We start from the raw sequence: 23364 nt of genomic DNA on the forward strand, positions 1-23364 counted from the left end.
TCCATCCTCGACTCTTCTTTTCTCTTGCTGATACTCATACAATGCGCTTGCGCTACACTACAATGACTGCCTTTGCCTGCTTGGTAGTGCAAATGCAGCCACTTTTTGCAGCTCAGGTCGCTGGGTCAACCTCGCCTCCATTCCCACTCCCCGTCAAGAGCATGGGACCATCGCCATCGGTATCTCAACTATTGCGATCGTCGGTGGCATCGCCCCTCAAGACAATAGTACCACCGCAGTCACAACCGACCTAGTCCGGCTCTACGACATCGCCTCCAATACCTGGCGCACTGTATCCCCGGCCCCCTTCAGAGTCAACCACCCCAACCTTGCCTCCGTGGCCCCCAACGAACTCTACCTCCTGGGCGGTCTGACCGACGTACCACCCCCAAAAGGCCAAGACCTAGACATCAACTGGATTGCCTCCAAGAACTGCTACGTTTATGAAGTTGCAACAGATACTTGGGCCGAGATTGCCTCCATGCCCAACGGCACAGAAAGGGGCAGTTCCGTCGTTGGTGTTCACAACGAGATGGTCTATCTAGCCGGCGGAATGACAGTCCTCCAGTCAGGATACCAAGATGCAGTCGACTCCGTTCTATCATTCAACACTACCTCTGGCCTCTGGCAGAGACTTGAGTCCGTTGCGGCTGAATTGCCAGAAAGCCGCCAGCATGCTACTGGAGCGGTTATTGGAGACACTTTCTATGTTATCAGTGGACGCCGATACGGCCAGATGTATCATCGAGACGCGGTTTTCGAACTTGATCTGCAGAACATAGGTGGGATGGAGGACGAGCACTGGCCACATGCCTACCTCCCGCGGAGGCATCTTTGGGGGTGCTGTTGATGGGAAGTTCTACGTTTTTGGTGGTGTAGGAAACCAAAACTCCAATACCGGTGTCTTCAATCAAACGGAAATGTATGATACGGCTTCCGAGCGATGGGTTGAGTTGTTTCCCATGCCTGTTCCTCGTCATGGTACTCAAGCTGTGGTGGCTGGAGGATGTATCTATATCCCTGGTGGTGGCCTCCAGCAGGATGGTAAGGAGGTCATAGTGGGTGGAGAGACGACGTATCATGATACTACCTCTCACTTTGATGTTTACTGTCCTTGAGCATCGGAAGTGTAGAGCGGCGTGAGGGATATAGAGAAATTGGCTGTTGAAAGGTGAACCAATTCTTGTCACAGTCATACAAATTGCAATGATGTAATGATGTCTTATGCTCTCATTTATGATTGCTTTGACGCACGGCATCAGTCTTCCAGAAGTTCTCTGAATATTCTGTGAAGCATCGAAGCCTGGGCAGGACTTCTGTAGGTTGGATAAAATGTGGTAGTGCACTAGAAAATCTGATCAGGTTGTATGTCCGTCCGCCCGTTGCTCCAATGTCTCTGGTTGGATCTCTATCACCACACTGCTTGAAAAGAGCTTGAGAAGGCGGTTACAGTCATGTGACCTGGTCTTGAGGTATGGACCCCACTTCCGTATAAGTAAAACCAGCTGAATACCCCGCCCAAATAGGATGGCCATGATAGCGAAATGAGCGCATCGGGTTGGTTTCAAGTCGAGATGGCCTCAAAAGCAACGATCCTTAGAGGTAACACCTGTTCGGTATGTCAGGCTGTTCCCTGTCCTGAACCTGGCTACAATTTTGGACCTGATCCAAAGTTATCATACATTACCCCAGCCGGCCAAACCCTTGTCGCCTTTCGAAATGCTTCTCAGGCGCAATTGCGTTATTTGCTCAACTATCTTCAACATGTCTGAGCAGCGTCGATTGGCATGGTCGGATACCTCGTCAAAATACTGGCAGCCATTGCAATATCGCGTACAAAAATATGCAGGCGAGGAGGGTATCGTGAGACTGAACGTCATATTTAGCGACCCACTGAAAGGTAGTGCAAATGACGTTCGATTTCGCCTGATTCCTATCGACAGTAAGCCTCGTTTGCTCCTACAAAAAGTTTATACTCCGTATCTAGGCTGATTGATTTGAAGATGATGAATATCGGTCTTACTTTAGGGCGTGCAATATGGAATCTGATACATCGTCTGCAACCACATTAGCAACAGCAAATGAATGGTTTCTTCACTGTCATTCTAAGCACAATCTATGCCACAAGCTATCAACTTTTAACTCGGCCAGGCTTCCTACTCGGCTTATTGATATCGGGCACGACGGAGATACTAATTGGTTTCTCCGCATTATGCAGGAACAAAGTAGTTTGTCAACACGCTTATCTTATATGACACTCAGTTACCGCTGGGGATCTGATGCGAATTTCATGCTTCTTTCCTCAAATATAGCACAATTTGAGCAAGGCGCACCAATCTGCGACCTTCCTCAACTGTTCAGAGATTTTATAACGGTAGCTCGGACTTTTCGCATCAGATATGTCTGGATTGATGCCCTGTGCATCATACAAGATTCGATTGATGATTGGGAGGCCGAAGCACCAAAAATGAGACACGTCTACGCAAATTCCGCATGCAATATCGCGGCGTCGGTTTCCAAAAGCCCAGAAGAAAGCATGTTCCGTTCCAGGGAGCCCGACAAAATTCGACCTCGTATGGTTTGGAGTTCTTTATCCTCTGATCGACCATCCTTCCACTATATCTTTGAGAAAAATACTGGGATAGACAAATTTCCAACGGACCCTTACATAAACGAGGGTGGGTATTTCAAGAAAGGGACCTGGCTCCTCGAGTACTTTATTTTGAAGAAGACCAAATTCTGTGGGAATGCCTCAGTGAACATAAGTGGGAATGTTTCCCTTGTGGTATTCCAGCTCATTCATCGGACAAAAACATGGATGCGCTTTTTGATTATATGCCCACGATGGATGGCGTAGATCCACAGAGCCGAGAACCCATGTCACTGGAAGGATTCAACTTGTGGAATGATCTTGTTCAAACATACTCTTGCTGTGACTTGACAAACCCTTCGGACAAAATGGTTGCTATAGCCGGCATCGCCAAACCTTTTCAGGATATCACTGGTGACGAATATGTAGCAGGCTGGTGGAAATCACGCCTTCTTGAATCACTGGGTTGGCGTGTCTTTGAGCCCCAGGAACGGCGGAGTGCGTGCTATAGAGCACCATCCTGGTCCTGGGGTTCAGTTGATGGACCGGTCACACCGTCTGGTTTATCTGCTTCTGCCGAATTTCTTGTCAGTATCGTGGACTTTCATGTGGCCACAGGAAGCTCAGGTACTATAGACAATGTCTTGAAGGGGTACCTCGAGCTCAGGGGCACTGTTCTCGTAGGGGTCTGCCGCAATCTCAGCAATGGAAATCGCGCTATAGATATTGAGGGTCGGCAGCTTCCTGTCTGGATTTACCCAGATTCTTCGGACACTCAATTTCTGGAGGGCAAGAAGGTCATCTGTATTCCATTGAAAAAAGACTCCTCATGGGACACTAGTGGCGAGGCAAGATCCCACATCACTCTCATTTTAGCCGAGGAAGTAGATCAGCAACAAAATTCCAGTGTTGTCTATCGACGTCTTGGAATCTTCACTCTCAATACGCAAGAAGATGTGGAATATATCTGCGCAATTTGCGATACAAAGGCTATCGTTATGATATAATGACTTTGGAATGAAAGGATACTAGATCCATTACGCGGCCGCGGTGGAGGTATTGATCAGGTCGTATGCCTGCCGCGCTGTTGATCCAGTCTTTCTGGTCGGATCTTTATGAATGATCTATCACCCTACTCTGCATAATACGAACTTGGACACAGGGAGAATTACCACCCACGGTGAACAACCCTCCGTGGTATTAGAGCACGCGTTCGGAAACCAACTTTGCTGCTCGGGTTCTGGCCGCCTGGGTCGTAAAAACCCTCGCTCCCACGTTGGAGCTAGGGCTTAGAATACAGGCATTGCTCCAAGTTATGTACTTATCATATTGGAGAATAAAGCTGCGTAGAACCAATTTATTGACCCGAAGAAACATATGGGTACGAGAGAAAAGCCGTTGGCGACTGTGGTCAATTAACGCTGAACAAACAAACAGGGTAAAGGAAGAGACAATCAATACCCATGGTCACGACATCCATTTCTGATGAATCTGTTGGTATTCCAATGCTAGCTGGCTCCAAGTTTTGCCCCCCACCACTGTTCCGTGGCACCTCTCTGTGTGGCTCAGAATACACACACACATAGAAAGAGTGTGTGTGAGAGCCCATTGAGATACTTGATTCCATACATTTCATCTCATTGGCCGAGTGCCCTTTATGTTAGATACTACCAGTGCCAGTATCTGTATCAATTTTAGGAGAGGGAGTGGTGTGATCGTGACAGCGCAGGGTGTTTCCGATAATCCGATAATCCGGGAATCCGATGGGTGTACCCACAACGCCTACAGAACCCCAGAGATACAAGAGGAGATAAAAGGAGGTATTCGCCACGAGCGTTCCAGTCAAGTACAGAGCAAAACAACAACTCATTTCTTGATCTTTAAACCATCACCTGACATTCATCCAATTATCAATATGGTCGGCTTTGACATGCGTGGTTTGACACCGGCTCCGGTAACTCCCTTCACGCCGGACGGTGCAGTAGACTACGACGCTATACAACGGCTTGGTTCCTGGCTTGGAGGCATCGAAGGAGTCAAAGGACTGGTTGTGCTTGGCCACGCTGGCGAGGGCACCTTTCTCACCACCGAAGAGCAAATCTCCGTCATCAAGGCTTTTGTGAGGTCGGTGGACAACAAAATCCCAATCATCGCTGGAATCACTGGCGAAGGCACCGAAGTGGCCGCCTTAGAAGCGAAGCGTGCCAAAGAAGCTGGTGCGGCTGCTGGCTTGCTATACCCATCTCATGGCTGGCTGCGCTTCGGATATCAGCCCGGGGCTCCTCAAGATCGGTACCGCCGGGTATATGAGGTGTCCGGCCTGCCCTTGATCCTTTTCCAGTATCCGGACAACACAAAGGCGACCTACAGTTTACAGACTATGCTTGATATTGCTGCTCAACCCGGCTGTTTTGCCATGAAGAACGGTGTGCGCAACATGCGCAGATGGGATACGGAAATTCCTGTTATTCGGGCCCAACGCCCCGACCTACAAATTCTCACTTGTCATGATGAATACCTGTTGCACACTTCCTTCGACGTCGATGGTTTCTTGGTTGGCTATGGGAACATCGCCCCCGAGCCTCTTATCGAATTGATCAAGGCTGGTAAGGCCAAGGATTACAAAAGGGCACGAGCTATTCATGACCAACTCCTGCCGGTCACGAAGAGTGTGTATCATCGAGGATCTCATATGGAGGGTACGGTCGCGCTGAAACATGCTCCTGTTGCTCGGGGGATCCTGACACACGCCACTGTTCGTTCGCCTTTGTTGCCGCTCGAGGAGGGTGCAGAACAAGAAATTCATGCTGCCATCAGTGCTGCATCCCTCAGCAAGGTGGTTCTGTGAGGAGGAATGTCAAAGTAAGGATCTGTATATGATTGTGTTAAGCTAGAAGGTAGATGTGAGGGAGGATCACATCCAATAGCCAATGATAAATTTATGCGGCTTCTGTAACAATGGTGGCTTTATACAGTATAAAGTAGTATCGTAAGGCAACCTAGTGCACTCAACGATGATGCAAGAAGATTGTCTGGATTAACCGTGGCTCGGATTTAGATGTCTTCGTATTCTGCATAGACTACTGACCTTGCGATCTCGGACTTCCGGCTATGCTCGGCTATCCAGCCCGCATTCTACATTCTATTTGGTCTGCAAATCCGGCATTTCCGTCCCTCTCCTCCCCATCTCTCTCCACTAAGCAGCACCTGAAAGCATCATGATATCCACCCATTCACCACAAGGCCCTTTGCTGGCGCCAGATCCGTCCAGAGCGCCTCCAGGGAAGCGCCCCTTGCTGACGACCAGTGACGATGCGGATGATGAGAATCGCCGGAAAGACCGAAAAATCACTCGGGCTTGTGATACCTGCAAAAGAAAGAAAGTCCGATGCGATGGTACACTTCCATGCAGGAATTGTGCGAAACGAAAACTCCATTGTTTCTATAATGCCAAATACAACCGTGGTCGGCCCCCAACCCCACCACCTTCTATGACGATCAGTGAGCACCAAGCCAGACGGCAAAGTTATCCTCCAGAGCAGAATCCCAATAGACAGAATACGGAACCAGTCACGCATCTAGTCCCCGAGTCTCAAAATAACCCTCGGGATTCACCAGAGGTCGAACTTGAGGGGCAATATTCCGATCCTACATCAGGATTGAACTTCTTGCACAGAGCATGGAAGAAATTGTCGACACAAAACGATGATTTAGCATTATATCATTTGAACAACGCAGGAAGAGACCAACTGCTCACTTCAGCTGGAGATCCCCCATTTCATGTTGATGATGCAGCTCTAGACGATGTGATTCCAGTTGCCTCCGCGGCGAGGGAATTGCAAGAGTTCTACTTCGAAACGTGTGTGGTGACGTATCGTATGTTCCATCGGCAACTCGTAGAAGGTTGGATGGAGATTCTTATGAAAAATCGACAAGAACGACGGCCAATTACCCATTCGCTCGGAAATTCTAGAACTGCGATACTGCTCACCATAATGGCTATCGCCTCTTTACGCCGCGATAAAGTCAACGGGAAAGGGCCCCAAGACGACAACATGAATGGCTTATGCAGAAGTGATCGGCTGTTCAGTGCGGGCATGAAACTGACTGAGACGGAGATGGGGTTTCCAAAAGTTGAATCCGTCCAGGCACGGCTCATCCAAGTTCTCTACCTTCTGCAAACAGCTCGCATGAACAAAGCCTGGTATGTATTTGGAAATGCCTTTCAGGTAACACTTTCCCTCGGCATGCACCGGTGTCGAGACCAGAGGAGAAATTTCCCTTGCCCGGGACGGCCCTATAATTACATTATCTCAGAACGCTACAAACGCACGTTTTGGGTCGCTTACATTGTTGACACCTATTTGAGCGTTGTGTTCGGCCGGCCTCGACTTTACCAAGACGAGAATATTGACCAGGATTTCCCTAGCATGGTCAATGACGAGGACATGAAACCGCAAGGGCCTTGCAACTCAGACAACCCAGGAGATTGCTATATTGATGCTTTGATACATCATGCCAAGTATATTGTAATGCCTCTCCATCGCGAGGATCGCATACTTACCACATTTCAGGATTGCGCAGATCATAGGAAAAATATCACGAGAAATATACTCGATCAGCAATTTGCCCAACGAAGATCGTCTAGCAGCTGTGCAGCGGTTGTGTCATGATCTGCATGTATGGTGGGCCAGCCTGCCGCCACATTTGGGTACAGTAAAACCCTCCACCTTGATATCCAGTTTCCGGCGCCAGGCCATTGCTATGCGGCTGGCATATTATCATGCTCTCATGCATGCCAATCGACCTTTCCTTTTGAGTGAAGGAGCATACGAGGAAGTTAAAGAATGCATAACTACTGCCCAGAACAGTCTAGAACTTCTCAATAGAATGGCTAAAGACAGTATATTATTTCATTCTTTCTGGTGGACATATTATGTTATTTTTTGTGCATTGTCTGTTGTCTATGTCTGGGAGATTCAGCGAACTACCCGATGCATATATGGAATTGATGATCAGGCATCGAGCAAGCTCTTTGATCTCGCAGAGAAGTGCCACGGTCATCTCAAGAGAGCGTCGACAAGTCTATCACAGAACCAACGATACAGCATTATACTAGATGAACTGCAATCCGAAGCACAGAGATGCCGAGCTGCGATGGAAAGCTTGCAAAGTCAACGTCCAGGTACTTTTCATGGCGCTGAAGGACATGTTGCAGATATTAGCCTTTCATTTCCGCAGGACCCGGAAAGCTGCCTTAACACGGCCTTTCTCCAGGAAGGAGCCATGCCCGGGGTGTTAGAGAACCTTCAGTTTAGTGATTGGCAGATGCTTGACTCTTCGGTACGTGTATCGTTACAACTACATTACAGCATGCTAAGTCCACTTAAAGGCCTTCTTGCCCTTATCGGACTCAAATTACGTCTCTCCCACAGACTTTCCTGGAGTTCAATGAGATTGATCGTCTCTGGTGGCTAGTGGAACTCTTACTAAAATGCCTTCCCCGCTTTTTGAACGCGAGCTACATCGGTGGGAATACCGGATATCTCGGAAAACAAGGCTCACAGCACCGAGAATCCGGAGTTGCCAAGGCTGCTCTGTGAACGGCGCCAACTTTGCTTACTTCCCCGGATGTGCTTTTCCTGCATCTACCCCGTGGGGGTGCCAAGAGCTCTGTTAGCCCAGACCCATAAGATCATCTCAATTCCTGCTGTTGATTGTCCTAACTTGCGCCCCCAAGACCAACTCCGTCAATATGACTGATAAGGATACTGCCGTGATGCACCTAGAGGACCTCCCAGGTCATGGAGCCTCGGCCGACGATTAGAGTTTCTGTCGAATTTTCCACCCGAGGCAAAGAAGAAGGTTCTCAGAAAGGTAACTGTATTGGTATGACGCGCGTGTGTGGAGTTTACTGACAATATCATTATAGGTTGACGTATGGTGTCTATCTCAATTCATTCAACGAATGAGCTGCTGAGTTACAAACCAGATGCGACTCGTTCCAATGTTTGTCCTTTTGTACTTGGTTGCATATATAGACAAAACCAATATCGGTATGTAACACCCCCAAAATTTATGCATTCTGGTTTTAACACTCAACAGGAAATGCCAAAATCGAGGGTTTACTTCCAAGTCTACACATGAGCGGCATACAATACAATATTGCCTTGTCTATCTTTTTCATACCTTATGTTCTAGCTGGTACGAGTCTCCTATGCGCGAACAGCAAACAAACACTAACGTGGCCAAAGAGGTACCAAGCAACATCATACTTAACCGACTCAAGAGACCGTCACAGTATTTGGGGCTCCTAATATTCTGCTGGGGTGTGATCATGCTTTGCACGGGCTTTGTTCGCAATTTTGCCGGCCTTGTGGTGATTCGATTCCTTCTGGGTCTTTTTGAGTAAGGTCCTAGGCGCATGGAACACTTTTCGCAGTACTGACAAGTCACATAGGGCTGGATTTCTGCCAGGTGCTGTGCTAATCATATCGAAATGGTATCTTCCAAAAGAAACACAGACTCGCATCGCTATTCTCTACACATCTGCTGCTTCTGGTGGAGCCTTTTCCGGTCTCCTGGCATATGCTATCGCCAAAATGGACGGAATAGCAGGCTACGAAGGTTGGCGCTGGGTAGGCCATTTCTTTAAATTCTTCTGTGATCCCACTTACTGATATCCATACAAGATCTTCATCATCGAGGGTCTTGTGACAGTTTTCATGGCCGTTCTTTGCTACCTGCTCCTTCTGGATTCCCCGGCTTTATCCCCCAACTGGCTTTCACAAGACGAGATTCGATACCTCGAGGTACGACAGCTCGTTTCCAATAATCATAGTGGTCACCATGAAGGCTTCAACAAGAAGATAATCCTCAGCGTCCTGACCGATTGGAAAATCTATCTCCTCATACTTGGTAATTGGTCCAATGCGGTCCCCAACTACGCACTCAAATTCAGTATGCCTGAAATCATCAAATCAATGGGGTATAAGTCAGCTACGGCCCAGCTTATGACAATCCCGCCTTACACAGTCGGCGCCATATCAGCTTACGGCTTCTCCGTGTTCGCTGATCGCTTTTCATGGCGAATGCCATTTATCGTGATCCCCCAGTGCTCGCTCATAGCTTCATTTGGCATTCTGTTTTCGAAGGCCGCCAGCATCGAGAATAGTATAGCACTATGCTATTTTGCGATTTGCCTTGCTTGCTTTGGAATGTATCCCATCCTTCCTGGTGTTAATGCCTGGAATGTGTGCAACATCGTTAATCCGCACAAGCGTGCTGTGGCTATTGGTTATCTTATCTGCGTTGGGAATGCGGGTGGTATCATCGGCAGTTATATTTATAAATCCGATGAAAAACCCCGATACCCTACTGGCTATGGCACCTCTCTAGCATTCGCTGCTGCTGGACTCGTGGCAGCCTTGAGTTTGGAGTTCTGTTTATGGAGCGCTAATAAGGGCAAGGCTCGGTTGACTCTGTCTGAGATTGAGGAACTGTATACTGAGGAGCAGCTTCGCGATATGGAAGAGAAGAGTCCTCTTTTCAAGTATACTCTGTGAAGTTTATCTGTTATATTTGCATTTTTGAATAGAGTTGGGAGAAAGAGACAGTACAATGTCAAAACATGGATCCCCTCGTCACAGCTCTGGGATGTGTCATCCGAGCCCGGAAGTCCAATCTTGGCCCTTCCTGATCTCTAAGGCTGTCTGCACCCACCGAATAAATTTTCCTGGGGATTTTTGACCATGATGAGGTAGCAAACATAGACCGTATCAGACCCAATTTACGAAGCTTTCTCATCGGGCGTGGGCAACTATTCCTATGATACTCTAGTATGATGTTGATGTTGGAAGGCCCAACAAATTTGACGATTATTTTTAGCTAGGTAAGCAGCCAATGCAGGCAAACCTACCAGACAGTGTAAATTTGCATCTAGTCTGGCATAAGTCTCGCTTGATGCGCCTTAGATCTATATCGAGGTACCCCATTGAAATAGAGTTCTGGAAAGTATATCATGCTGATGCCATAGATTCTTTCATTTTACTGTTTCAACTACTTGGATGTGACGCCCTAATGCTATAACTTCTGTCAACTGAGGGAGCTATACGGGTGCATTTTGGGCTTCGTTTTTACCCTAGCGACCAAGAAGGCGATCTCAGGTCCATCGACTCTTACCAGCAGGGGCAAGATGGATGTTGTGTGTCATAATCAGCGGCAAACATATGATTTTAACAGCGCGCCAAATGCTATGACTACGTTATATGTATCCGAATGTCGCTTTTCGAGGTGGAATGGAATCTATGCCCTTCCACTTACGTATCATTGGAAGGGTTACAAATTTACATACATCTTCTTTTGTTCGGAAGAGGGGAATTTTGGCTTAAACTCAACGAAACGACTTTCATTTATAATTTCGTATCACGTTCGTCAAATAGGCGCTATACATGCTTCTTCCATAAAAGTGTGTCGTCATAATATGCAAATAAAGTGTAACTCACAGGGCATTGCTCTTAAATTCATATGGTACAATATAATCATATAAGGTTTTTATGGATACGAGTACGACGTGGCGCACCCGCTGATGCCGTTATGCTGGAAACTCTTCTTCTCGGACAATCTGTTCGGGCCAGTGGCCTACAACTATATCCGGAATAATGAACTGGACATTTTCTGGGTCGACAATTTATCTAGAAAATCATGCCCTGCCGTAGCATTCCCCTTCGCACTTATGAACCACGCCTTGTCAGGTTAACATTGAATCGCAACGATCACAAACGTCTTTTGCGAGCATGGCATGGCCTCGTCCAGGCTCCATAAGTGTTTATTCAGTACTTGGAGTGACGATAGTCGCGTCTGGGATCCTTTCTTACTACGTTAGACGCGCGTTGAAGCGTCATGAACAGTTTCTTCAACGAGGCACAAGAACAATAGTAAACTGCCAGCCTCCCAACCGCAGACTAGAGTATATCTTTCATATGCTCCAATATCTTGATTTAACACTGACTGTCTTCAGCGTCGTCGCAGTGCATGGGTTAGGCGCGCACCCTGAATTTACTTGGACGACGAGAGGACCAAACCAGTCTCGCGTAAACTGGCTAACGGACTTTTTCCCACGAGACTTCAGCAAAGCACGGGTCATGACATTTGGCCATAACTCTGACTGGTTTGTCCGGGCGAGCAACAACACACCGTTTGAAAATGCCAAAATACTTTTACGAGCAGTAAACGAGGAAAGGCGTGAACACCACAAGGTCAGCCTTCAAATAATCGAGATAACCATAGGGAACACCTGAAAAGTAACCCTTTGGCTTATACCGCAGTGTCCCATCATTTTCATCGGCCATAGCTTTGGTGGCATTATTATCAAAGAGGTAAGATCAACATGCTCTGTCTTAAGTGACCTGACTGATCTGGTTCATCAAGGCAATATGCTTGGCGGAAACAGATAAACAGTATAGGGACATATTGGATGATACAATCGGTATCATCTTTCTTGGAACGCCCCATCAAGGGTCCAATGTTTCGCAGTTTGGAGCCTTCATAGCACACTTGACATGGGTATTCGGATCAAGCACAATACTACTGAAAGGTCTCTACACGGATAACCCTCATCTATCCGACTTGCAAGAACGTTTCATGAGCGTTATCAGGAGAAGAAAAGACATTAAGCTCGTCACGATGTATGAGAAGCACCATACGCACTTTGCTCAACTTATTTATCTAGGCTTTGTGAGTACGATCACTACACGCTCTACATACCACGAATACTTACAAAGAATGAAAAAGATTGTCGAGAGGAATGCTGCAGTGCTTGATATGGCCGAAAACATTGCAGTTGAGAAAGATCATATGGGGCTGAACAAATGTGCCTCACCAGATGATCCGGCATATGACGCAATTTGTCAAGGCATCAATAAAATACGGGACCATGCAGAGAGCAGAGGCTGGAAGAAAAAATATTTAAACTGGTCCGAGAGGTCAAGGCTCTAGCTTACGAGTTGTGAGGGACCACAATTGCTGTGGTACTGCTGCAAGAGTAGACCTCGGCATGCTTCGACTCAGGTTCCACAGATCAGAACTCACAACTCGAATCCGAGTCAGATCGTGATTCAATCCTGTTCGAGTCATGCTTAAACCTAACAGTATCTGGGTTGCGTCATTCTACCACGATGTTGTGTATTTTGATGGTACGGCACCCACCTCAATCATTAAGATGGCGGCTGCGCGAGACAATATCCTCAGACAGGGACCTCACAGGAAAAGGGCCTGCTTCTGATCCCATGTTCAATAAACGCCAAATCGGACTTGATATCCTATTTTGGCAACTTTTTGCCAATTGCGATGTTCTTATGCCATTATTTAACCTATTATCATAGTCATTAGGAGTCGCCCCAGATTTCTAGGCCATGAGAGAACGCAATCAAGTTATCAACTGTGCGAGCTCAGTAGATTGTAGTGCGCGAATCGCTCCCGTTTGAATTGCAATGTCGCCAGAAGATTATTGATGAATTGGATGAACCCAAGAATTGCAATTAGCAGAAGTATAATGAGCGGGCCAATGATTGAAAAGACGGTAAATCCATACGAAGCATTTTGAAATGCAACATTGCCCCCCAGCTTTGTAGCCAGCCCAACCTGCATTGCTGTCAACGCTAATGCGACATAAACAATTGTTGCAGTAAGGGGTGTTAGATAATCATAGAACAACTCAGTATATGTTTGATATGTGAAGTGATAACCTCGTAGGATACTGCCATAACGAAACATGTATATTTTGTTGAGTCTTGAAAGCCTAAGCTCGCCGAACAAGTAACGTGCATTGACATATTCAGGATTAGTAGCTCCGTTCTCCAAGAGCTCCTTGACCAATTTAACCCACATTTCCCAAGTCACGTCGTGTGGTAATAGGTGTTGGTCCTGGGCAATAGCAAAATCACTCTCTCGCTCAATTAGAGAAATATAAGAATACAAAAGTCCTAGGCCACATTTGTATAGGTGTTTTTGCTGACAAACCCCGTCCCCCCTTTTTGTCTGACAGTAAATATAGTTGGACATGCAGGGACAGGGTTCTTTGCAGATCAGGTAAGTTTTCCAAAATTGATGGCTTAGGAGGTATCGCGGGAGCGGCTTCAGATGGATACGCCGTGAAGGTTCCCAGACCATGTGCATGTCAATCCTTTCATCTGGCACAATTTGCCGAGAAGTTGCGGTTTGATAGTTTAGGGGTCTGGGTGGCATAGGTCGGCCAGCCAACCACAGATATTTGTGAATACGGTTAAGACATTCGACAGAGAGATCGTTCTGTAAAAAGCGGGAAGTATCCGTAGTAGGACTGTAGGGGGTATAATACTCGTCGCGAATTGCAGCAGGAGTGTAGAAAGTACTTGGAATAGAGACGTCAACGCTGAATGGTGGCTTTGTGGACATGCTTATACAAGAGACGGTAGTGAACCGAGTTGATATTAGGTCTTAAGTCGATAGATTGGAGAGTGACAGAACCACAGCTAGGGACAGGCCTAGGTACATATATGTTGCTTAGCTACCTTGAAAAGCTAAGATTGGAGGCTTGATCTGTTTCTCACTTAAACAGAGCCACTCCGAGGAGCGTCATCATCCGGGGTTGGCTGGAATCTTCGAGACCGGCCGAGAGTCTGGCGTTGGAAGAGTTAATGCACTATTACTAAGTTTTCGAGTGGACCAAGGGAATGATCGGCGACCCAAGGTTTACGTTTGTCATCTGCTCTTACCATGTATATCTTTCTGTATCCATTATCAATTAGTCTATAATTACCACTCTGTTAAATCTTCAAATCATCTAATCCTCTTGATTCATAATTAGTCCAAAAGGGTTATATTGACTGTTCAATTTGACTAAACGGAGTATTATATACTACGGTATAGGAAGGGTCTCCATTACAGCTAGATATGATTAAACAATATATAATGTGGGAATATAAATGTTTAAGCTCCATCCAAGCATATAAGCCAGCTCTACACTGTAACTGACACATACGACCATAGGGTGTGGAAAATAGGGCTTCCCGTCCGCTCAGCCGTACTCAAGCCACACGCCGGGAGGTTAGTAGTTGGGTGGGTGACCACCAGCGAATCCCTTCTGTTGTATGTTTTTGGGTTTATTTTTGTCGACGATAGTTAAATTTCTAAATAGTTATCATATTACGGGAGAATAAAGATCTGCATCACGTTGCATATACATCACACGAAAATCGGATAGGAAGAAGCGATCACCTAGTTGGGCAGCTGGCGACGAGTTAAAGCTAGGCGATAGCTGAGTCCAAATAGCACACTTCAGTATGATGTGTAGTTTTCTTCTGTTTTCAGTTGAGCCCATGAACTATACGTACCTTTTTCATCATACTTCCACCGCTTTCCACTCCAGTCAACATCTGGCCACTAACGGTAGATCACCGCATTGCCAGTAAGCAGACAACATATCTTAGGAACAATCTTGGTAATACCAATGAATAAATATTATTCTCAACTTGCAGCTTACGCCCATAGAATGACCCATTATGCGGCAGTCAGCACTTGCTACACCTTCCTCTCGACATCAACAGGGTGAGATTAAAATGGCATAATGTATAACATCGGTATTCAAAACCAAAGAAGCTTCTTACTATTAAAGCCAATTGTATCTTCACCTTGGCCCTCCAAGAAACTTGGTCAATAGTTCTCACTAAGCAGACCATGAACAATGGTTTGGGACTAATAGCCGCAGCAACCGGCTGAACAATCCAAATATGATCTTCTTTCCGCCATTATCTCTATTATGAAGTTCCTGGACATTTGAGAAAACGGTCAGACTTCCATTGAGAAGTTGAGAATTTCTTCGTGAGTAAGTTCCCGTCATTGGAGCACCTTTTTCAGTCTGTAGCAGATAGCCGAAAGAAACAGAGGTCACCCAGTATGACCTACTTTTAAAAGTATGAATATTCAACCCAAGTTGGCACTTTCCTAATGCTAAGGCTTTGCAAACCAGGCAATCTCTCAAACATAATCCGCTATCCGACAGGAAATTTCCAGGCATAATTCAGGTTTACCTGCCTGTAGTGAGACGAATGTTGCGGAAACTGCCACATCAAATTGATATATTGCCAAACAAGTGCTACCTACATAACATATTAGAAGACGATACCATCACTGGAAAAGATATAAGAAGCCCCTCTTCACCCTGCACTTTGGGAATTAGAACAGATCGTTCACTCTCATCTTTCTCAACGACTACGGCCAAACGATCCTCTCATCCACCATTCCAACAACGCCCAAGACGTACACCCATCACCATGCCTCTGATTGTCCCCGAAATCAATTATGTCCCCAGCACCCTCCTGCACTCGACCAGCCACCTCAAAATCGAGTACCTGGAGCTATGCGGAACTAAGCCCGAAGCAACGCCAGATTAAATTGGCGGCACCAACCTCCAGCTCCTCACCAACATCTGGTCACTCAAAATCCAAACCAAAAATGACCCGGACACTAACACTGGCGCTATGAGTCTCATCCTTGACCTCTCGCCCCTCCGAAACAGCATTCCCTGCCGCATGCATATCACAATCACTGACGAGCCCCACGGCCCCGCTTATGCTGACGAAGACAATATCGTGAAGCGCGTGCGCCTCCATGAAGTGGAATATACTGTCGGGGGTCTTTGTGATCTGATCGTTGCTAATGACCTTGATAGATGTAACTATGCCAGTGATCGTTTTTATCAGCAGAACAGGCATTGGTTCAAGGTGCTTATTGAGGAACTTGGGCGAAATCAGAACATTCCAGAACAGGAAGTGAGGGATGCTCAAAATGCTGTGAGCTTTGTTTGGAAGGGACCGGGGACTGGCATTGACGATCGTGTGAATATTGCAGTCGGGTCTACCGTGTTGAGGTGCACTATTGATCGTCGTGTGAGACACGACCTTGGTTTCTGATAGTATGAATGGGGATGATTTGGGAGGGGAATGTGTGGTTTGCGTGTGTGCTTCAGAGTGGTTTTGGTTTTTAGGCTAGGGTACTAAATTGTTATAATGCCTAGGAATCAAATTCTTGGATTATGAATTGTGCAATAACGTACAGTCATACATACTGCTTCGGAAGTTAATCTCTGTAATATCATCAATTAAACTAGTAACGAGTAGTGTGCTAGGTATGTGTATATCCTGATCACATGCCTGATGGGCTGTACTTCAACACATGTCATTTCTCACTACTCCAAACTTGAACTTGAATAAATGCAATAGCTAATTCCAAAGGTATATTTGATTTTTCAAATTTTTATTGAAAATCTGCTAATTATTTACCGTGGATTTATAAGATAAACATATAGTTTATTAGCAACGAATAATAATAAAATTATACCAAATGACTGATCAGTAAGTCAGGAAACTTGCACGGTCGGAATCTTTATATATAAGATATCTTGATTACTATATGAGATGTGAGGTACTAAGCCAAAACAATCATGATTACTATGACTATATGTAAACATTATCTCTTCTTCATCCCATCAACCCTTAAAGTCAACGGCTCGCCCTCCCTGCCCCATGATACCAGCGTACTCTTTGAGACCTTTTCCATCTCAGCTTCCTTAAGTGTCTGCAGGTCCGGATGCTCAGGTCCCTGCGCCACCCGACAAGCTAACAGCGCCAGCGCTGATGACTTCCACATCCCCACTCCTTTAGCCCTCGCAGTATGAGCGACAATCAATATCAAAAACAAGATCGACAAGATCGTGATCACGATCGGAGCCGCAGCCCAATACCAGCGCACAGATATATACGTCTGCGTGGTAAATGCCTCCCCTGTGATCGTGGTGCTATTCGGCCCACCGCGAATTCCCTTCGTAATGCCGACGGCAACGTTCTTCATAACGGGGCTGGCGTCTTTCCCCTCCTGCACGGAATACGTCCATCCAGCTTCAATTTGGTCAGAGAGGGATATGGTAGATGTGAAAGAATTGAGGATTTGGAGCACGGTATTTCCTGAGATGGTATAGTTACCATTGGTTGCGAAGTTTGGGGTTGAGCTATTCACTGGAGCCAGCTCGTTGGGGTAGAACATTTGGAAATACTTGTTTTTCGTAAAGAGCTGCTCCGTCTCAGATGCTTCGAGTGATTGGTAATCAGAGGTGTAACTGTTGTTGGTGTATCTCTGGGCGCAGAAATACAGGGCGCATTCAGTGATTTGTGGTTTTGGTTCCAAGGCAGTGTGGTTTTCGGCGGTATAAATTATGTTCGGATTGTCGTATATCGCCGCTGCCAGGCCAACTATCGGGTTCAAGATTCCAGCAACCCGGGGTCCTTGGGAACTGCTGAGATTTAGGCGATCTGTGTCCGTATTGGCGAATGTCCAGGTTTCCTTCTCGAGATCAACTGCGGCTTCAGATCCAATGTCTACCGTGGCCGCTTCAAAGATGTCTGGCGTTATCTGTAAGTCTCCCGGCGTGGTATATGTGCAGTTTGGTTTGGCCCCTTGATAAGCCGTGCCATTGAAAAAGCTCGCGTACGAGCTATTTGAGGAGAGAGACGTCCAACTCTGCACCGATTGCAAGGTAACATCCTGGCATTTGCTGCATGCCCCCAGAGTGTCAAAAGTGGGAAACTTGCACGAGCCTGTACTGCAGGTCGGCTCCCGGGTATTGTCTGACACATAGATGCTTTGGAGGATAAGCAGACTCATAGTATTATCGCTGTTTGCGTTGCCGGGTACGTAGGCCTGGGCAGTTTGTAGGGAAGCCGTCTCATTTAAAGCGGGAACAATACGAGAAGGAAAGGTGAGAATCTGCTGGGTCAAGGGATCGAGTGCGGCCGATAGAATCAAGGTAACTGCGCCGAGAGTAGCCAGGCTGGGGCGGTTGGTGGTGATCAGTTGCAAAGAACCCCAGATTCCTTGGCTGGCCTGATCAAGAGCGTATAGATCGTATAGCCGTCTTTGGCTGCGATAATGATTCCATTTGAGTTGACTGAGACAAACTCCGACCGGGAATAGCAGTGTAGCTCTATTGGCGGTTGCTATCACCGCGACCACTGCGTTTGGAGAGACTCTGTATGCCCAGTCGGCATAGGGCATCCCATCCAGGTGGTTTAGCAGCACGATTAGGATGACCACACATGCAACGCTCAATACGGATGCACCAATTTCCCATCCCCAGGATAACAAGCCGATAGGGGCTTTGCTCTTCTTCATAGCCGACCCATGAATCTCTGGGGGACCCTCAACTTCACGAAGCAAATATTTCTTGGACGACCCATAGTCGGTGATTGGGTTTCTCTGGCCAGGATATGTTTCTCTTGAGTCGGAGCGGGAATGTTCGCGATCGGATTCTGGTCCACGAAAGCAGCGCTCCAGAGACCCGTTAGATTCTTCCGATGGACGAACTGGACTTGGAGGGCGGGAGGCCATGATCGAGCCCAATTTTCCTTTGTCTTCTCAGACTACAGGATGGGGTCGTTGTTGTACCTCCATAATAATCTGCGGGGAGTGAGAGTACTATATGGGACAGCCTTGCAGAGCCCTCCTTAGCCGGGGGGCTTAGCGCTTATTTCCCTGCCACGCACTAGTCGATCCCTCAACACTGTCAGCAAATGAACAGCTACAGTGCTTCAGACCCTCTTGAAGGATCTTATCATCTTATATGAGCCACTTTCTTAAGTGTCTTGGCTCTCATCTTACTTGGACTTTCCCTCCTTTTTGGGAAGTCAATCTCACTCACCGTACATCTTTCGTCCAGCTGGCACAGCCCGGTTGCTTGACTAGCCTAGGGAGTTAAATTGAAAGAAAGCAAAATTGGGAAATATGAGGCTCAGAGAGCTTCTAATCGATCCCTTCGAATTTCCTCCTGTCCGATGTGATGCCGGTACTATTTTCCGTGTCTACATCACGTGTAGTAGGCGTTGTTGATCTCGAACCCTACGATCGAACTTACAGGTTCTTTTTTTCAGCAACCATACTAATCTCTGATGCAGCCAGTGAAGACTAGAAGCAAAGTAACGCTCTGAATGCGCGCAGATTTTGCTATTACGATATAAAAAGGTAACCAAAAATAAAACAGAGTATTGACATTGCATGGTCAAAATGGAAGTCAAAGTCAGAACAGCACAAAATACAGTTTTTGCCCTTATTCTCGTGGTCAATCTACCATCTGTAAGGCTTTGTGCCTTATTGTTTGTCGTAACCGTTCTCTACCATGATGAATTCTTCTGCGTCCGAGTTTTCCTGCGTTCGCGGTAATCTTTCGGTCAGGCGAGATGCAAGGGGCCAGATTCCCGAGGAATGCGCTCCTTGTGAGAGCCAGTGCTATGGAATCTTGGGCTTAGATGTCTCACGAATCTACTCTAAGACATATCGTATCTTGGTCCAATATGCTGTGGATCCAGCCAGCCACATAGTTCATACTATATAATCGCGTTGGATCCAAGGTTCTTCACTTTCGAACCTAAGCCTCAGAACCCACATTCAAAATGTACTCGTCCCGTTTCCTCACGGCTGTGGCCCTAGGCTCAGGTACGAGTGCCTCAATAAATCTCAATCACTCCAGAACTAACAATCACGCAGTCCTCGCCACCGCAGATATCGTCACCTACTCCCCTCCAACCGAACCGGGCCTATCCTACAGCATCACCATCCCCACTACCACCACCGCCGCTGGCTCCGGCCCCATCTACCTACAAATATCTGCCCCCACAACTCTACAATGGGTCTCCTTAGGTGAAGGCGCCCAAATGGCCTCGGCGAATCTCTTCATTCTCTGGGCCGCCTCTTCCACGGAAGTCACACTGTCACCGCGTTCCAGCTTGGACGGTGGCAAGAGTGAACCTCAATACAACTCCCTTGCAAATGTTACTCTCCTCGCCGGCTCGGGGATTAACAACGGCGTGATGACCGCCAACATCCGCTGTGATAACTGTCTCTCCGCCTGGCCAACTCCCGCTGCACCTCCGAGCGATCCCAGTTCTGTGTTTACCCTGGACCCTGAGGGGACCTCGACACCTTGGTTCTGGGCTTCTTTTACTGGACCGCCCTTGAACAACCCTGACCCTTCGACCGACCTGGTGATGCATGATGATTTAGGTTCCATGCAACTCGACTTGAGTCAGGCACAGTTCTCTGCCGCGGAGGCTACGACTGATCCATCGTACAATCCCTTCCAATGAGCTTGGCGAGTGAAGCATGATTCAAACTTCTAAGAATTATAGAGTATGCTGGGAAACCTTATCATAAGGATTTCCAACTTTCATGTCAATGTATTCCCACTCAGCGCCAAGAAAAAACAGCGCTATTTAGGTGTCAAGAATGCTTAGCTCCTCTTGCAGCAGCTCCGGCCTTTGAAACTGAAACCATATTGGTGGGGGGTTCATCCAGCTTTTGAATCTTCCGCAGTCGCTTGTTCTGCCCCTACAGATAGGGTAAGTAGTATATAAGCTTCATGACAAATCGATCTGATTATCAGTAGTTGTAGACATTGTAGACTCGCCCTGACACAGGCATACAAACGCATGCATGTCTTTCGCATTACTGTACCTTCCAGTAAGTAGTATACCGTGCCCACATGTCCTTGGTACATATTTTGACTGCTAGTAAAACGTTCAAAGCCTCTATAAGCAGTATGCCTCCCAAAGGGAGCAACTAAAATATATCCAAGATTACGGAGGACCGACGCTGGCATCGCCAATATATCTATCCCAGTATAATAATCATGTGCTTACTGGAGAACTGAAGTCGTCTAATAGGATATTTATAGTCGTCCAGGAATGACTAATATCAACTCATTATCACGCATCAACATGGCAATCCCACTCGACTGACTGATAGGGCAGCTGTAGGCCAATCGGCGTCTGAAACTCGGTGTTTGAAACCGGGGACTAAGCATTTCAGTGGAGCAACTGCGTCTCACGTGACCATCATACAATAGTATATATTGTTCAATAGTTTTTGCCAGAAACCCAGCTTTGCCATAATTCAGATATTATATTGTTTTGAGACTCCAGATTATAACATTTAGACAGACCGCAGATCAGACCAATCCAAGATGCCTCCAATCCCCGACTCCGTGATCCCACGCCCAGCCACAGACGACTACTACAACCTTGGCACATACACTCGACCCATCAGCACTACAAGCCAAGATGCGCAGATCTGGTTTGACCGCGGCCTCATTTGGTGCTACGCCTTCAACCATGCCGAAGGCTACAGATGCTTTGAGCAGGCCATAGCCCACGACCGCAACTGCGCCATTGCCTACTGGGGCCTGGCCTACGCAATGGGGCCTAATTACAATAAGGCCTGGCGTCTGTTCGATTCAGTTGACCTCAAAAAGAGCATGAAGCTATGCCATGAAGCTGCACGAAGGGCTCAAGAGCTATGTCAAGCAGCTTCTGTCACGTCTGTCGAGCGCGCACTCATCGAAGCCATGCAAACTCGCTTCCCCGTTGACCATCCCGCCGAAGACTACGATCAGATCAACCACGCCTACGACGCAGCAATGAAGAAAGTGTATGACCAGTTTCCGACTGATCTCGACGTCATGGCTCTCTATGTAGACGCAAAGATGCATACGGCCCAGCGCAAGATGTTCCACATCAAGACCGGTCTCCCCATCGACACATCTCCCGTCTACGACGTGCAGAAGCTCTTCAAAGATGGCTTGTCCCTTCCCGGCGCAGATACCCATCCGGGTCTGCTTCATTTCTGTATTCATTTCTGGGAAATGTCCGCCACTCCTGCCGTTGCGCTCCCGCCAGCAGACGCTCTACGCCACCTCGTCCCTGACGCAGGACACCTTCATCACATGCCTACTCATCTCGATGTTCTGGTTGGCGACTATCGTCGCTCAGTCGACTCGAATACCGCGGCAGTCCAAGCAGACGAGAAATTCCTCGCCCGCGAAGGTGCGAAAAACATGTATAGCTTCTACCGTCTTCATAATTACCACTCGCTCGTCTACGCGGCCATGCTATCGGGTCAATCCAAAATCGCGCTGAAAGCCGTAGACCAGATGGAAACCTCAATCACAGACGATGTCCTCCGAGTAGACTCCCTACCGCTAGCAGACTGGCTTGAGTTTTTCAAATCAGTACGCGTTCACGTTTACGTCCGCTTCGGACTCTGGGAAGAGCTCAAAGCTCTCTCGATCCCTGAAGATCAGGACCTCTACTGCGTAACCACAGCCATGATGCACTACGGCAAGGCAATTGCGTTAGCAGCTACAAACAACATCCCCAAAGCTCTGAAAGAGCGCATCCTCTACGAAGCGGCCGCTAAACGCGTCCCTGCCAGCCGGAAAGACTACCCGAACCTCATCATTGATATTCTGAAGGTTGCGACGGCCATGCTAGACGGCGAGATTGAGTACCGTCGTGGGAACTTTACGCAGGCGTTTGAGAGCCTCCGGGAGGCAATTCGTCATGACGATGCGCTGATGTATACTGAGCCCTGGGGCTGGATGTTACCTACGCGGCATGCATATGCGGCCTTGTCGTTGGAGCAGGGCCATGTGGAGGAGGCTGCGAAGGCGTATGCGGAGGATTTGGGTCTAGATGCGGAAATTACTCGGGCGCATCAGCATCCGAATAATGTGTGGGCGCTGCATGGGTATCATGAGTGTTTGGTGAGGTTGGGACGTGGAGCAGAGGCGCTTATTATTAAGCAGCAGTTGGATGTTGCTTTGAGTGTGGCTGATGTGGACATTAAGTCTTCGTGCTTTTGTCGGTTGAGTGTGCAGGGGTCGCTGTGTTGTTCATGAGTTTGTTCGGGTGTAT

The 23364-nt window shown here is 47.4% G+C and overlaps 11 protein-coding genes across 11 annotated transcripts; 8 read left to right on the plus strand and 3 right to left on the minus strand.

The window, feature by feature from the left end:
- Positions 1 to 484: 484 nt before the first annotated feature.
- BO87DRAFT_205157 (uncharacterized protein) lies at positions 485 to 1489 on the minus strand. Its single transcript, XM_025618583.1, has one exon. The coding sequence runs from the start codon at positions 1257 to 1259 to the stop codon at positions 714 to 716; it is 546 nt and encodes a 181-aa protein (XP_025482800.1). The 5' UTR covers positions 1260 to 1489; the 3' UTR covers positions 485 to 713.
- On the plus strand, positions 1490 to 3283 carry BO87DRAFT_205158 (HET domain-containing protein). Its single transcript, XM_025618584.1, has 2 exons — positions 1490 to 1942; positions 2004 to 3283. Exons 1-2 carry the CDS (start codon positions 1720 to 1722, stop codon positions 2855 to 2857), a joined length of 1077 nt encoding a protein of 358 aa, XP_025482801.1. The 5' UTR covers positions 1490 to 1719; the 3' UTR covers positions 2858 to 3283.
- Positions 3284 to 4402: 1119 nt separating this feature from the next.
- On the plus strand, positions 4403 to 5538 carry BO87DRAFT_373729 (dihydrodipicolinate synthase family protein). The gene has a single exon (XM_025622621.1). The coding sequence runs from the start codon at positions 4506 to 4508 to the stop codon at positions 5436 to 5438; it is 933 nt and encodes a 310-aa protein (XP_025482802.1). The 5' UTR covers positions 4403 to 4505; the 3' UTR covers positions 5439 to 5538.
- Positions 5539 to 5789: 251 nt separating this feature from the next.
- Positions 5790 to 8193, plus strand: BO87DRAFT_404402 (uncharacterized protein; the record flags this gene model as incomplete). The annotated part of the gene is made up of 3 exons (XM_025625851.1): positions 5790 to 7112; positions 7165 to 7933; positions 8026 to 8193. The coding sequence occupies exons 1-3, from the start codon at positions 5809 to 5811 to the stop codon at positions 8191 to 8193; spliced, it is 2241 nt and encodes a 746-aa protein (XP_025482803.1). The 5' UTR covers positions 5790 to 5808.
- A 389-nt stretch (positions 8194 to 8582) lies between these two features.
- On the plus strand, positions 8583 to 10155 carry BO87DRAFT_404403 (putative MFS transporter; the record flags this gene model as incomplete). The annotated part of the gene is made up of 5 exons (XM_025625852.1): positions 8583 to 8646; positions 8696 to 8794; positions 8845 to 8998; positions 9051 to 9228; positions 9283 to 10155. The coding sequence occupies 5 exons, from the start codon at positions 8583 to 8585 to the stop codon at positions 10153 to 10155; spliced, it is 1368 nt and encodes a 455-aa protein (XP_025482804.1).
- Positions 10156 to 11385: 1230 nt separating this feature from the next.
- On the plus strand, positions 11386 to 12586 carry BO87DRAFT_394314 (uncharacterized protein; the record flags this gene model as incomplete). Its single annotated transcript, XM_025625111.1, has 3 exons — positions 11386 to 11398; positions 11816 to 11847; positions 12020 to 12586. The coding sequence occupies 3 exons, from the start codon at positions 11386 to 11388 to the stop codon at positions 12584 to 12586; spliced, it is 612 nt and encodes a 203-aa protein (XP_025482805.1).
- Positions 12587 to 13024: 438 nt separating this feature from the next.
- Positions 13025 to 14346, minus strand: BO87DRAFT_404404 (uncharacterized protein; the record flags this gene model as incomplete). Its single annotated transcript, XM_025625853.1, has 4 exons — positions 13025 to 14064; positions 14121 to 14148; positions 14185 to 14247; positions 14278 to 14346. The coding sequence occupies 4 exons, from the start codon at positions 14344 to 14346 to the stop codon at positions 13025 to 13027; spliced, it is 1200 nt and encodes a 399-aa protein (XP_025482806.1).
- Positions 14347 to 16107: 1761 nt separating this feature from the next.
- Positions 16108 to 16539, plus strand: BO87DRAFT_422952 (uncharacterized protein; the record flags this gene model as incomplete). The annotated part of the gene is made up of 1 exon (XM_025627143.1): positions 16108 to 16539. The coding sequence occupies one exon, from the start codon at positions 16108 to 16110 to the stop codon at positions 16537 to 16539; it is 432 nt and encodes a 143-aa protein (XP_025482807.1).
- Positions 16540 to 17095: 556 nt separating this feature from the next.
- BO87DRAFT_456398 (DUF3176 domain-containing protein) lies at positions 17096 to 19009 on the minus strand (the record flags this gene model as incomplete). The annotated part of the gene is made up of 1 exon (XM_025628721.1): positions 17096 to 19009. One exon carries the CDS (start codon positions 19007 to 19009, stop codon positions 17096 to 17098), a length of 1914 nt encoding a protein of 637 aa, XP_025482808.1.
- Positions 19010 to 20067: 1058 nt separating this feature from the next.
- Positions 20068 to 20760, plus strand: BO87DRAFT_450315 (CBD9-like protein; the record flags this gene model as incomplete). Its single annotated transcript, XM_025628410.1, has 2 exons — positions 20068 to 20110; positions 20162 to 20760. The coding sequence occupies 2 exons, from the start codon at positions 20068 to 20070 to the stop codon at positions 20758 to 20760; spliced, it is 642 nt and encodes a 213-aa protein (XP_025482809.1).
- Positions 20761 to 21611: 851 nt separating this feature from the next.
- Positions 21612 to 23356, plus strand: BO87DRAFT_450318 (TPR domain protein). The gene has a single exon (XM_025628411.1). The coding sequence runs from the start codon at positions 21636 to 21638 to the stop codon at positions 23346 to 23348; it is 1713 nt and encodes a 570-aa protein (XP_025482810.1). The 5' UTR covers positions 21612 to 21635; the 3' UTR covers positions 23349 to 23356.
- The last annotated feature ends 8 nt before the right edge of the window (positions 23357 to 23364 follow it).

This window comes from Aspergillus neoniger (assembly GCF_003184625.1).
Source record: "Aspergillus neoniger CBS 115656 unplaced genomic scaffold BO87scaffold_6, whole genome shotgun sequence".
NCBI lineage: Eukaryota > Fungi > Ascomycota > Eurotiomycetes > Eurotiales > Aspergillaceae > Aspergillus > Aspergillus neoniger.

Excerpts from the sequence above, each read along its gene's own strand:
- BO87DRAFT_450318 (XM_025628411.1), top strand. The coding sequence starts at position 21,636 with ATGCCTCCAATCCCCGACTCCGTGATCCCACGCCCAGCCACAGACGAC.
- BO87DRAFT_205158 (XM_025618584.1), top strand. The coding sequence starts at position 1,720 with ATGCTTCTCAGGCGCAATTGCGTTATTTGCTCAACTATCTTCAACATG. Across the intron at positions 1,943-2,003 it reads TCGCCTGATTCCTATCGACA|ATGATGAATATCGGTCTTAC; the intron begins GTAAGCCTCGTT and ends ATTGATTTGAAG.
- BO87DRAFT_205157 (XM_025618583.1), bottom strand. The coding sequence starts at position 1,259 with ATGCCGTGCGTCAAAGCAATCATAAATGAGAGCATAAGACATCATTAC.
- BO87DRAFT_373729 (XM_025622621.1), top strand. The coding sequence starts at position 4,506 with ATGGTCGGCTTTGACATGCGTGGTTTGACACCGGCTCCGGTAACTCCC.